Source organism: Ooceraea biroi, chromosome 3, assembly GCF_003672135.1.
Source record: "Ooceraea biroi isolate clonal line C1 chromosome 3, Obir_v5.4, whole genome shotgun sequence".
NCBI lineage: Eukaryota > Metazoa > Arthropoda > Insecta > Hymenoptera > Formicidae > Ooceraea > Ooceraea biroi.
Genome location: NC_039508.1, coordinates 1,315,541 through 1,329,315, shown reverse-complemented (window position 1 = coordinate 1,329,315; position 13,775 = coordinate 1,315,541). Strand labels below are relative to the sequence as shown.

Genomic DNA, 13,775 nt, shown 5'->3' with positions numbered 1-13,775 from the left:
GGTTTCAATTTATAAACGGATGTGTTTCTCGTTTTGCGTCCCTGAGCAGCGGCGTGCGCTTCAAGATAGTCGCAGCCTTGCTGCCAGCGCAAGTCAACGTCCTCTCGCTTCTCACGAGAGAATGCTCCAGCAAATCTGCGACGAGATCGCTGACGCGATACACCTAGTCAAGCAACAGCCAGGGAACATCGGGCTCACCGCAACGGTTATGAAATTCGTAACTCCTCGCTGGGATCGAGTCAGTACTGTTACTGACGTTTTGGGAATAGTTACTGCTCGTCGTTGCCGTGGAACGATTGCGAACGATACCTCATTAATATTAATTTATGTAAATTTTTTTAAAGCTTTTTTTGGTAATTAATTCCGACTGGTAGGAACTCCGGTACAGAAACGATGCATAACTGTTAAAACAGATCTAAATCTACTTATTAAAATGTATGTATTATTTATAATGTAAGTACACTGAGAAAAAAATGTAATTGATCTTACGAAATGTTTTGTCACGGGCTGCCAACAAAATATATACTTATTTCAACAAGTTATATATTGAATCAAATATATAATTGTTGGATTATAATTCTCATGTGTGTAATCCAAGAACTACATATTTGTTTCAATATATAACTTGTTGAAATAAGTATATATTTTGTTGGCAGCCCGTGACAAAACATTTCGTAAGATCAATTACATTTTTTTCTCAGTGTAGGTACATTAAGTAGGTGCTTGCAAAAGTTCACAAATGAGCGGATTGCCTAAAAAATTGAGCCGTTTTATCGGCGCGAGGTCAAACTATTGTCTGAAAGATGGACAAAGGTTATTAGTAGCAACAATCAATACTTTAATTAAAATATCATACTCATCTCACTACTATTAATAACTAAAAATAGCTTTTATCGTACGAACTTTTGCAAGCACCCAATATTTCATATTCGCTTGTTATTGTCGAACGTTTGACATTCTCCTGCCCAATAAATTTTGTTTAAAAAGACACGGGATATAATAAGATTGATACGTCATCTTGTACAGAAATCACTGACTTCTTTGTGTAATTTCAATTTTTTCGTTCAGTAATTCAGCGATACCTGATGAATTACCGATAGCAAATAGTTCTGTGTCGTTGAACCGAAGGAATGAAGATTGAAATCTCAGGACAGACCAAAAGAGCCTGAGACACTTACGCGCGTATGTATTCAGTTGGCAGCCGTCAAGCTATTTAAAATTGTAAATACGTATGATGTCGGATTATTCGAGATTCGAGCGTGATTCCTCAGAAGGAATTTGGCGGAGTGACGTTTCTCAACTTTGCTACGCGGTATGCAATTGCCTCCAAAGTAAAATCGCAAAATAAAAACACTGTGAAAATAAAAACACAAACCAAAGTCGCACGCACGACTGGGACAAGGATACACAAATTTCATCGCGTATCGATCTTAATCGCGAGTAAGTTTGTAAATAAATCGCGTCGACTGAAATGTCTTACGTAACCGAGTAAGAGCGACGATTTGCGCTAGTCCTGCGCGTCTCTGCCTCGATAAACGCTCTACGATAACAATTTTTGATAACTGTCCGACATTACGTCTCACTTATATATTCGTATCGCGCCTTCCTAATTTTTCTGCGCGGCTCAAAGGCCTCCTCTGACATTCGTCATCGCGAATTGGCGGACACTGTCCCGGAAAATTTATATTTCCGAGCAATTTTCGAAATCAGAGTCAGAGACCGCTAACGTGATATCATTATCATCATCATCATCATGAGCAACGGCGCGTTCGGTTGCTGCTTATCGTTCGATTTCCTCCCCGCAGCGCGCCATCTCACAAGAGCCCGACTTGCGGCCGTTGTCCCCGATCGGTGAAGCACCATCCGAGATTATAGGTAGGTAGAGATATGTGACTCGAGGGAAAAAGGAAACGGCCGACCAGATGGAACCCGGGCTCACTCGTGCAAGACACGATCCGCAACAAAGAATAAAGAAGATCGGGCGCGCACCTGTTGCCGCAATGTGGTCGCACGGCAGATTTCTCAAAATGAGGGAAACGAAAATGGCAATTGTACCTCTATACAGAAGGACAAAAGTCTCAACCGAGGATGGCTCATGAATACACAGGTAAAAAATTTGTGTTAAATTTAACAGATATCACATGTCCCAAACGGTCCACATAAATTTTTGTGTTAATTTAACATAATATGGATATGTTAAATGGTGACACTAATATTATGTTAATATTTTAACCCAAAATGAATGCAAACTGCGAAGTAATTTGAAATAAATTTTATGTAAAATCAACATATTTTTAATGATAAAATTAACTCGAAAAAAAAGTTATTTTTACATACATCTTTACTCTCAACATAGTGTTCTGTAAAGTTTAACAGATAAAACTTGTCACTAATAATACGGAGCATATATATTGTGTAAAATTAAAAATAGGTGCACAATGTGTAATTTTTACACTTTTTTTTAGTTGTTTTAAAAATTTAACACTTGAGTTGAATTAACACAACAGCAACATGTTAAATTAACACATGAATGTGTTAAATATTTAACACAAAAATGTTAACCGGCATATTTTTTAACAAGAAAACACAAATTTTCCAACTGTGTATGTCTTCAATGTCTATAGTGTAAAATTACAAATTATTTTATAGTATAGAGGGTGGCTCATAAATATGTCTTCAATGTCTAGTGTAAAATTACAAATTACTAATTAAAATTACAAATTACTTTATATTATAGACAAACTGTTTATTGTTTATTTTAATATTGGCGCTCCAATTTTATGTTACGATTTTACGTGTCACTTAGAACTCGATTTCACGGCGGGGAGCGTGGAGGATGTCTCAACCGTGAAAAGAAGAAATATTGCAACGACGTTTTTTTACGCAAGATCAAGCCACGCAGATAGAGTAATCCGTAATCTCCGCTTTCGAAGCAAGTCTCTCTCGTACAGCGTGGACGGCGATGAATCGAACCGAAACGGATGAATCGGATCAGAGCTGTAGATCTGCGAGCTGGCGCGCGCATATGAGTGGAAAGCACGATAATTCAACGTGAAGATAATTCAAGGGAAATCGTTCCCGAGTCGTCGGTGTGTGGCAATTACGGCGATGCTGTAAATTCTGTGAACAAGAACGCGGAGGGAACGAGGAGGGAGGAAAGGGAAGGAAGACTCAATCGAAGAATCGGGGACGTAATCGAAAACGGCGGACAGGAAGGAAGAAGAGAAATAAAAGAAAAGAGAAAAGAAAGCGGCGCCAGGCGCATAACCCGGTGATCGCGCCGGCAAGGCTGGAGGTAATGGACGACCTTTCGAGGGCGCGATGCTCCGCCCCCACCGGATAATTCGAGAAACAATGGCAGCCAATGACACGCACCGGCGTGACCGCGCAAGCGTCTCACGAGAGCACCGGCTTCCGCGAGAACGGCAGCCGCAGTTTGCGCAAAACGAAGTTGCGAGTTTGCGACGCCGCGTCACGCAACGCGTCCGTTTTTAATCTCCCTGCAAGACGACATTCTTGGAGATTTGATTGCGCGCGAGCGTAAGCGCGTAACGTCGGTCCCCTGCAATTCCGTGTACACATAAAGCCTTTCTGGGAAAGAATATGTAACATCGTAAACATTTAAGATACACGACCGCTGCAATCCCTTTCTCTGTCGCTTTCTCCTCTTCTTTGGCTTGAATTTTTGCTGTATTCGATTTAGGAAATTTGTTAGCTTCCCTCGGAGAGAAAAGTAATCTCTGAACTTATGCGGACTGCAAGAAACATAGAGAAGTGTCTTCATGGAGAGCCTTTCGCAGAATTGTTTTGCGAAAGTCAAGATCCGAGATATCGCATCTCTCTAAACAAAAAGTTCCCTGGAGCAAATTGAGCGATAAAATCCTGCGTATTGTACTATAAAGAGTAAACTTTACCGAAAGAAATTTCCTTTAAAAATAGAGGAAAAATCGATTTTTGTGATAATAAAATATTACTGTTTGCGAAACTAACGTATTTCTTCAGAAAAATAAGAAGTAGCAATTATATAATTTTTATGATCAGAGAAAAGTGTTTTACCGAAAAAAACAATTACATAAGAGCGTTATCAATTGTCTTAGCTATAAAACCGTCCGCGTAACTTGGGGAATAATTATCTCTTGCCCGCAGGTGTACACATGTTATTACTTTGTTGTTATTTTTCGAGAGACAATTATGAATATATGAATTCGATAGAAGAAATTGACAACCGGGGCAAAACACATGACTTTCAACATTTTGTTTACACCGACAATGCTAATGAGTTTCATCGGAAACTAAATCCCGTTTAGAGCAAGACGCTAAACTCGAAAGAAAATAACACGCAGCCATCGATAATTTGAAGTGACGAACGAACTAAACTAAACGATTAGCGTTCAAGATAGCAGCTCAAACGTCGCGAAGGATTTCAATGCTTTCGTCACGAATACGATAAGCGGTGATGAACGATAATCACGACGATTTCTTCATTAATCCAGGAGTTTTTATTTACACGCGTCAATACGTTAATGAGGCCAGAGTGCAGGTTAAAAAAAAAACTTGCTTGTCATGATATGTAATCGACATAAATGCATATCATGCAGACGTCTCTTGATATTTTATAATAAAATCAAGGATCCTGCCAATGCCGACCGATTCTTCCCGTTTTCTGCTTTATTTTTCTCTTTTAGATTACATAACTAAATATAAGTGATGCAAGAAATGCACTGAAATGCAAGCAACTGCTTCTAAAACATTTGCAGGAATTTAAAAATAAGATTAGCATTGCAGTTTGGTTTAAGTTAGCCTAAATAAACCGTAGTTCATGACAGTCGTATTTCAAAACAGTGTTCTATGGATGAACTAGTTTCCTGAACGATACTTTTTTCACGTGTTACCTTCTAACGGAGAGAAGCATTCTGTTTCCACCATGCGCGCATTCTTTTCTCGGATCGCAATCTTCTCTAGCCAAAGAAAGCGTGTATTAAATTAGTCGACTCCACGTAGCAATGGCTTCAGTTAATGAGGCACGAGTGAGTCACGATTATCAGTAACGCTTTAAGCAGTCCTAATTACGATATCACCGATGGAATTCTCATTTGCGGTTGTGACAAGTAACAGCAGAAAGGTACATCGAATACAATTAAATATATCGAGAAACAAATTCGTTCTCCAATGCAAATCTCATCGCAAACACCGAGGCGGGTTACGATGACATACCTAGATGTGCGCAGATCTAAGCGTTTGCGTCTTCAAGCCCGTTCACTTCGGTCGCACTTTCTCCACTTAGTCTCATCCCCGTTTGTCTCCCCAAAGCTTTCGCATTATTATTACATACATCCCCCCCTTGCTGTATCAAACGCTGGAAATGCAAGAAGCGCGCGTCTAAAGCAAACACGCCTGTTCACATCGAACGTTATCTACCATTTTATCAATTCGTGCGTAATCTGCGTCGGACGGGCAAAGCAAATCACCGGGAAATTCTGTTCGCGGGCAGATCACGAGGGCAGGCTCGGAGAGTCCCAAGAGCCGACGGATTTAAGGATTTAACGCGGGGATTTGCGACCGTCGTACGGCATCGTTGCGGCAGAAATGATATAGCAAGGAGAGGCGAATCCCCGAGCCGGGAGTCAACTCGTCCGTGGCGAACCACTTCCGCCTTGCGCCTCGGGCGATCTCTTTCTCCCTGCCTCTCTCTCTCTCTCTTTCTCCCCCTCGAGCCGTCCATTCTTTACGCTTTACGTTACCTTATTCTGCACCACATCGATGAGCACGTAGACGAGAAGCGTAATCTCCTCCTCGTCCGAACCAAGAGCGTTTCCCTGGAGGCCGGCCGTCGCCACGTACAGGGCTACCACGTAGTTCGACGAACTTGCACCTTCTCCTCCTCCTCCTCCTCCGCTACCAGCAGTTCCCGTGGTCCTAATTCCCGTCATCGTTCCCGCGGGAGCCGGCGCACCTGGCAGTTCCGAAATCTCACTCGTCGATTTCTCCTTGCAATTTCTGTTCCTCCTCCTGTTTCTTCTTCCGTTTCGGTGACGAATGCACCTTGCGCGCGACGCACTCGCGCGAGCTCTCGACACCGGAGCGTCGGTCGAAGACGACCGGATTACTCGTTCCGATTATTATCACCGAGCGATCGGCCACCGGTCGAGGTATTCACTGATTACTCCGTCACGCGCGCGGCATACTTCCTCGCGACGGTGAGACGCGGCGGATTGAGGTTATGAGGATCGACGGCGGCGGCGACGGCGATCCGACCGACGACACACCTGGAGTAACCGAAAACCGGAGTCCGCAGACAGGATCGATCCCCGGTGTCGCGAGAGGCTACCTCGTCTGCTCTCCGTCCCTCTCGTACGCCTTCCCTCTCACTCCCGTGTCGGTCGCTCGCTCGCTCGCTCGCTCGGACGGAGCGCGCCGTCGAAAGTCGCAAGGTTCCGTGCAGCACTGACCGTACGTCCCCCCGGCCGAGCGTAACGAGGCGAACACGTCGTCGTCGTTGCCTCACCTGGCGACTGCGCGTCGACACCGGCCCCTCTCTCTCTCTCTCTCTCTCGTTGGCGGAGCCCTTGCTCGTGTCTTTCCGCCGGCGGAGGAGAGGGGAGAGGAGAAAGAAAATATTTATTGCGCGCCGCGGGAAGGTTCTTATCCACGGCAAAAGGCAAAAACAAATTAATATCCAGTAGAATTTCAATCCGCATTAATGACGGGTTAAACCGACGAACGTGAAGACATCGACGTATATCAGGTGTTAACTCGAGAGAGAACAGACAGAGAGAAGGGGAGGAAAACACTTGTTGCACACGGTCGTTCTCGTTGATTCGCGAAATAGGAAAAATCAACGGACCTGTAATGTACAAGTTCGATTCGCGTTAATGACAAGTTGTAAATGTAAATAAAACGTAGAAATATTGCGTGTTCAGGAATACAGTTGGAAAAGAGAAGAGGAAAAAAGGAAAGGAGGAGAGAAGGAAATATCTGTCGCACGCTGTGCGAAGATCCTCTTTGAACAGCAAAAATTAATCTTAGCAAACAATTAAATATTTACTAAACAAAGAGAAACATCTAGCAATCGCTTTTATCGGATTGATCGGAAAGTCCGTGCGAATCTTTCAGCAAAAATAAAAGAATTTAAAGAAATCCACGTGCACTTTCCGGTCAACTCAATATATCGCAGATCGAAAAGAGAAAGACGAGGAGAAGCAAAGGTAGTGCGAATAATTAAAGTATCGATATATCGAATTGAGAATATCCGACGCAGACTTTTCACAGAGAACACCTGTAAATATCCCAAAAACTATGTAGAACATGCCCGGAAAGACTGAACCGGAAATCAGGCCACCTGGATGAGAAACAGGGAAAGAGGGCAACGTTGTGCTTACCTGCCGAGCGGACAGAAGAGGCAAAAAGATCCGCGGAGAGAGACCAAGCGAGGCGAACGACAGAGAGAGAGAGAGAGAGAGAGAGAGAGAGAGAGAGAGAGACGGAGAAGGGAAGAAATGGACGAGAGAGGCTTAAAGTAGCGTAAAGTGCGTCGAGATTCGGGCGAAAGGTGTAAAACTTGAGACTCCGAAAGGCGACAAGCGCGCGTCGATTTGTCTCGAGCCGGCCTCGGGCGCGATCCGGACGGTCTTCGTCGACGTCGCTCGCTCGTCGAGGTGCGCGCGACGGAAATCTCAGCGGGGTCAGATTAGAGCGGTTCGAGCGATGAAGGGAAAGGCAGGTCGCGGCGACGGCGGCGGCGCCAGGTGCGCGGACGCGCCATCATTTCGCGCGTGAGCCCCCGCGCACGCCGCGCGGCCACGTCCGCCCGAAGCGCGCCGCGTCGCGTTTGCCGCAGCGTTCATGGCGGCCTCGTGCTGCGGCGCGCACGTGGAACGGAACGCGCGCCGTCGGCAGGCGAGCCGCCGCGTTCGGTGGCGCGTCCATCGTGCCGGTTTCCGGAGCCGTCGCGATGTACGCGCGTACGATCGAGCACTGCTTCCCGCCGGTGTGCCGCCGTGCCGTTACCCGGAATTCCGCGCGATGCGTCTCACGCGATTGAGAAACGTGCGAGTCGAAGCACGAGTGCTCGAAAACGGCGCGCGCGCATGCGAGTCCGCACGTATCGACGTATCCTCGATGATACTCGGCTTACTTCACGTAATTACGATCGCATCCTTGGTGTTGATCATGGACAAGGCGGACGATTCATTTTTGCCGACTCTATTTCCGCCCGCCGGGTGCGTGCTGAACGAGAGAAAGAGACGTCTATGTACAGTGGAAAGAGAAACACGCTCGCCTCGATCGCAACGTCACGTATCGATGGAGATGTTACTGAAGCTCGAAATGATGCGAGAGCAAATCGGGAAGATGCAAGGCGCACATGAATCGCAAAACGCTTTGAAATTCTTTTCAGTATTCGTGATGGAATTCCTCGATCTGTTCCGTCGTCACGCGTGATACGTTTTATCCTTAGCCGAAGTTAATAAACAAAATCGCAACGTAGTCTAGTTGTAAATTCGGCCTGCTGCATTACGTTAGACGAAACGTCGTCGTCGTTTCACAACTTTTATTTTTCATCGGGCTTCCACGTGTCTTACATTTGTGTAAAAAATCTCTTTCTTTATTGTATAATAAAATATGTTGCATATTAAGCACAATCAACATGTATCTATTTCATATTATTTCTCCAACACGCTTGGCGTTATTTCGTAACGAGTTCGCGTAATTATGCAGCCGCGTCATCGAATTAATGCGGCTTCCTGCACATATAGGGTGTCTCAGAACCCATGCTTTCGATTGAAGAAATTCTTCTCAGTCGCTATCGCGACCGCGGCTCTCGCCGTGAAATCGGATTGTCTTCGGAAATCGATTGATATATTTTTCTTTGCAGAAAGCGCTCGGAAAGAAATCGACGAGAGGATATACTATTAAAACACTACCGCACCGTAAATATCATTATGCCGTAATTATGAGAGAAAGTACGGAAAATGTCGAAGAAAGTAGTGCAAAAGAATGCGCGGTTACGCGTAAATTGCCCGTATCCGGTTTTCCATGCGGATTTTTGCAATCATCGGAATCGGTCGCGCCGGACGACCGCCATTAATAATTGTTCCGTGCATGATAGTTGGCTTCTTGCAGCGGCGAAACGAAGGAGCGAGTACTTGGTCAGTAATACCGCAATATCCGATTCCGCTAAATCGCGTCATCGTAACGCTGACACTCGCTGGCTGCCGGGCAGACAATTCCTCAACTTGTCAGACATTACTGCTTAATAAATTTGCATTTATTCTTATACGCGCGGCAACGATGCCCAAGTCGAATTCTACATATTCATGCGTACGCTGTTTAACAGGCGCGATATGCCACGCGCTCGCATAAAACGTATCTCTTCCGCACGACGGTCGCGCGAGGAGCATCACGGGATCGCACGGGTAGATTTAAAACGATCGTGGAAAATGTCCGCATTCTCGAATCTGCTCGAGAAAGGTCGTCGGATTCGACTTTACTCTCGATTGCGCGTTCCCATTCATTCACTCCGCTCGTTGGAGGGGATCGTGTTGGAACTTGAACGTAAACACTTCGCCGAGCGCACGCGACACTTGAATTAATAAAAGAAGGACGGAAATAGCGGAGGAGCAACGGGTCAACAGGGCGTCTTCTCCGTCTCCGTCCCTCCGCTAATGCTGTCGCTATTATTAGAGAGGGTGCGCGCGCCCGAGGAAGTCCATTTACCGATGCGGGAAGAGCGGGGGGGGGGGGGGACGAAACGAATGGACAGTCGTCGAATCGTCGCGGCCGACAAAAATATCCGACGGAGGAGTGAGGCGTTTAATCCCTAGGCCGAGATCGCGCGACGGCGTCGCGCGGGATTGGTCGGCCACCTGTTGCCCGCCGGCCGCGATTGGTCGGGATCAGTAGCGCGTAACGGCCGCCAAGGGAAGGCAAGTGCATCGCCGCGTGCGGATTCACGATGGACCGCGGACGCGGCCGTCGGAAAGGCGTCTCGCAGAAAACGGCCTTCCGAGAAACGAACGGGCATTTCTAATCGAGAATCAGGATTCGAGAGAATCAGCGGTTTGTTTCTTATCGAGTCAACGTAACGTTCGATTGCATAAGAATCAACAATTAACTTTACAAGTAATTACTATTTATGGTTTCAGGTTGCTTCGAGAAATCTAAAGCTGCTCGATGCTGTTTTTATTCGCGACAAAAAAAAGAAAGAGAAAAGAGGAGTTGCGGAGCTCGCACAAAGCGCAATCGAATACGTTTGTGAACGTGTTTGTGCGTTTGTTCAAGAGGTATCTGCAAATGAAGGTAGATGAAGGCGCTTGAATGCATTAAAGTCTCGGCGAGCAAAGTCTGGATTCCGATGTCGTCGAGGAGAGCCGGTTTATAATATCGAACTCTGTATTGCCACGCGGTCCCTTCTCGTTACTATAATATGAATACACCACGTCGTTATTATAATCTCGTCATCGCTTTAAAATTCACTGAATTTCTAGCAGAATCCACTTTTTATTGCCTTTTGTGCTATTAGCGCCGCTTTTTTATGGCTATATTACGTTGATGCAGCAATCAATTTACAAAACGAGATTTCGCCGGGTATTTGTTACGCTATTATATAACACTATACACTCTTAAATAATTCTACTAACAAAAATATTCTCATTTGCAAGTATTCTTTCCAACTTCTAATCAGTTCTTGTGACTCTTTTTACATATACATAAAATATAAAGCTTTATTTATACTTTACATTAATAATAAAATATGCCTTTCGATCATAACAAGTTCTTGCATAAAACTTAAGTTTTTCACTACGCAAACATCGTAACAAACTTGACGTGGATGAACATCGTTACATCGGCGTTGGGAAAAACTGAAAGGAGAAAGGGATGTTTATACATTCCTCGAAATCGCGCAATTTTTATGGCATTTCGGAGTGGACCTTTCAAAGACTTAGTCATTATTTAGTCATCATTAGTCTTTATCACTACATCTAGTCAGTCAGTCTGGGACAAACATTTAAATTTTAAACAAGACTTGTAATCGCGAACCCAGTCGCACATAACGGTCTCATTTGCATCGTTCATCCCAAATAGCAAAATGATGTCCTACTGGCGATAAATTTTGATCACAAGATGATCAATTGGATGTGAGACCCGAAAATTACGTCGATATATCGATATGTTGTCCACGGACTCATTTTCTGACGTCTTACTGACGCAAATTAGTGATTTTCAATGACTGAAATTAATAATTAAAAATAAATATCACTATACATTTTCTGACGTCACTCCGCTGCTTGAGATTGAAAAAATCGGGATCCATACGAGACCGAGAATATTTCAAAAAACAAAAAACCGTTGTATTCGTCTCATTATCAGCTACAACTTTCACTTAGAGAGAAAAATCGACTTCCATTTAAAAAATGGCCGCCATGATGAAATCTCGAAAGTGGCGCCATCTACAATTAAATTGAGAATATCATCATCTTGCCCCCTTCGAACCAAACGACTTTTGTCTGAAACATTTTTCTCTGAAACGACGTCGTATCGAAATATTTTACTGACAAATATAAAATGGGACACCCTGTATATATAATCAGAATATTTGTTTTAGTTATGCAAAAAAAGATTTACATAACAAAATCGTTCGACACCTATTAACTGTGAATCATCTCTCTCTGTCTCTCTCGTTATCTTTTTAAAAGAAAAAAAAATTTGATATAAAACATTTAATCGACGGAAATGCGGGTGCAATTAGTAGTTAAATCTCAAAACATCAAAGGGATTCCTCACATTTCCTATAACAAGACCGATCGACTTTGCACTCACGTATGTTTGGTAAGAGGACGGAGAGCGGATTCACCGTTGCACGGAACTTTCTCTCAAGCGGTCATACATGTTCATACACGTGGCTCTTGCGTCTGGCTACGTAACTTTCGAAACACAGGCGGCAGGTCTCCTCGCGGATCGCTGGAGACATTCCTCCAAACTGCACGGAGTTTAATTTCTGCATTGACGTTGTGCAATTTCACTTGAATGTTCCACGGTAATCTACACGCGTAATAGCGCTTGCGTCACCTAAAACTTGCGTGCGTACTAAACGATGGATATCAATAATTTATCCCTGAATTCTAGAAATTTTTAGATAATCATCACTTAAAACTGTTTTTGCCACGTACGAATAAATTAACAAATATTAAATATAAAACTGTAATTCCATGAGTCATCCGGAATAAAATCGAGCTCGGATGAACTACGCTCCGCGGACGGCCTCGGGGAACAGAAAGACGCCGAATTGTAGGCGAATTCCTGGCCGAAGACTCGAGGCACGAGCGCAAGAGCTCGCAGAGAAGCTAGAAAATGCTCGAGTCATCTCCGAGCTCCAATGAGGAAGAACCACGATGAGATCTGGGAGAATTAAATGAAGAGAAGAATATGAAGAACGCGATATTACATGCGCAATTGACACACGCACACACACCGAGCTGCCTCGGTGTGTGCGCGAAGCGCAGTTTCACAGGTATCAGGCGCGCTCGAGCAACCAGCAGCAGCAGCAATGCGAGAACCGCGAGGAAGCGGCTCTCTCGTCGAAGACGGAAGGGAGAAGAAGCCCGGCGCGATCGGGAGAGAGTGAGCGAGCAAACACATTGTGGTCGCTGACCCGCCCGGAACGTTGACTCCACGTAGTCAGTGTTTCTCCCTCCCCCCCCCGCCCCCTTTATATTTTCCTCCGTTCCCCGTTTACACCCCCCCTCCCCTCCCGTTTACCGGTCTTGCCGTATAGCGTATACCTTCGATTACGGAGTTACCTTACCTTACCTTACCTCAACCCGCCTCTCGTGCCCACGATCGCGTATCTCTTTCACGCGATATGTTCTCCGCAGGATCCGCCTCGTCGCCCTTCCCCTTTTACCGTCCCTCTACTGCCCTCGTCCCTTTTCCGCGACTTTTCCGACTTGAGTTTTATGTTTTACTTCCTTGTCTCATTCTCGAGAGTACGTCAACTTTTCCGTTTGTTTGCTCGTTCCTGACCTGACTGCGTTTGCTTCTTACAAGGGAACTAACACAACTGTCCCTCACCGATTTTGATGGGCTTTGGATATGTTGTAGAGCATCGAAAAATATTAGACCCCTATTTTTTTTAGCTGCGTATCTCAACGTTTAGGGGTTGAAACAGCCCCTCGAAGATAATGAATTTTTTCATTTTTAGCGAATATCTTTGAAAATATAAGATATATGAAAAAATGTTTCATACAAAAGTTTTATAGTATTTTATACTCTTTACAACGGTGTATTCACATTTTTCGAAAATGTCAAATTTTTTAATTTACCCCTATCTTCGAAGGGCTGTTTCAACCCCTAAACGTTGAGATACGCAGCTAAAAAAATAGGGGTCTAATATTTTTCGATGCTCTACAACATATCCAAAGCCCATCAAAATCGGTGAGGGACAGTTGTGCTAGTTCCCTTGTTAGTAATATAGAGGAGGTAGTCCTCCGGCAGCGCACACAGCCGCGACAATACCCGCAAAAGCTTCAGCACGTTTTATATTCTCTCCTCAAGCTTTTGCCGAGTTAATAAGCGGGTTGGATTTGGAAGGAATATGCGATGCAGGTTTTCGTACGTCTCTAGCACGTTACAAGTACCGTTAGAATCGTTATCGTTCCCACATCGAGAGTCCAGGATTCGAGAAGTCCTACTTAATAACGGTACTCCACGATTATTCCACAAACGGAGGGCCCGTCGCCCACTTTTAGCATGACGGATATAGTTTTTAGCAACAGGAA

At 44.6% G+C, this 13,775-nt stretch overlaps 1 protein-coding gene across 2 annotated transcripts in view; it reads right to left on the bottom strand.

The window, feature by feature from the left end:
- The window catches only part of LOC105277397 (RNA-binding protein fusilli), a 30,434-nt gene extending 22,858 nt beyond the window's left edge, over positions 1-7,576 (bottom strand). The window contains exon 1 of one of the 2 annotated variants that reach the window (XM_011335738.3): positions 5,742-7,576. In XM_011335738.3, the coding sequence (XP_011334040.1) occupies positions 5,742-5,930 (189 nt within the window). In that variant the 5' untranslated portion in view covers positions 5,931-7,576. The remainder of the gene's footprint in view (positions 1-5,741) is intronic. The other variant, XM_011335739.3, reaches the window with a different exon arrangement.
- Positions 7,577-13,775: the final 6,199 nt, after the last annotated feature.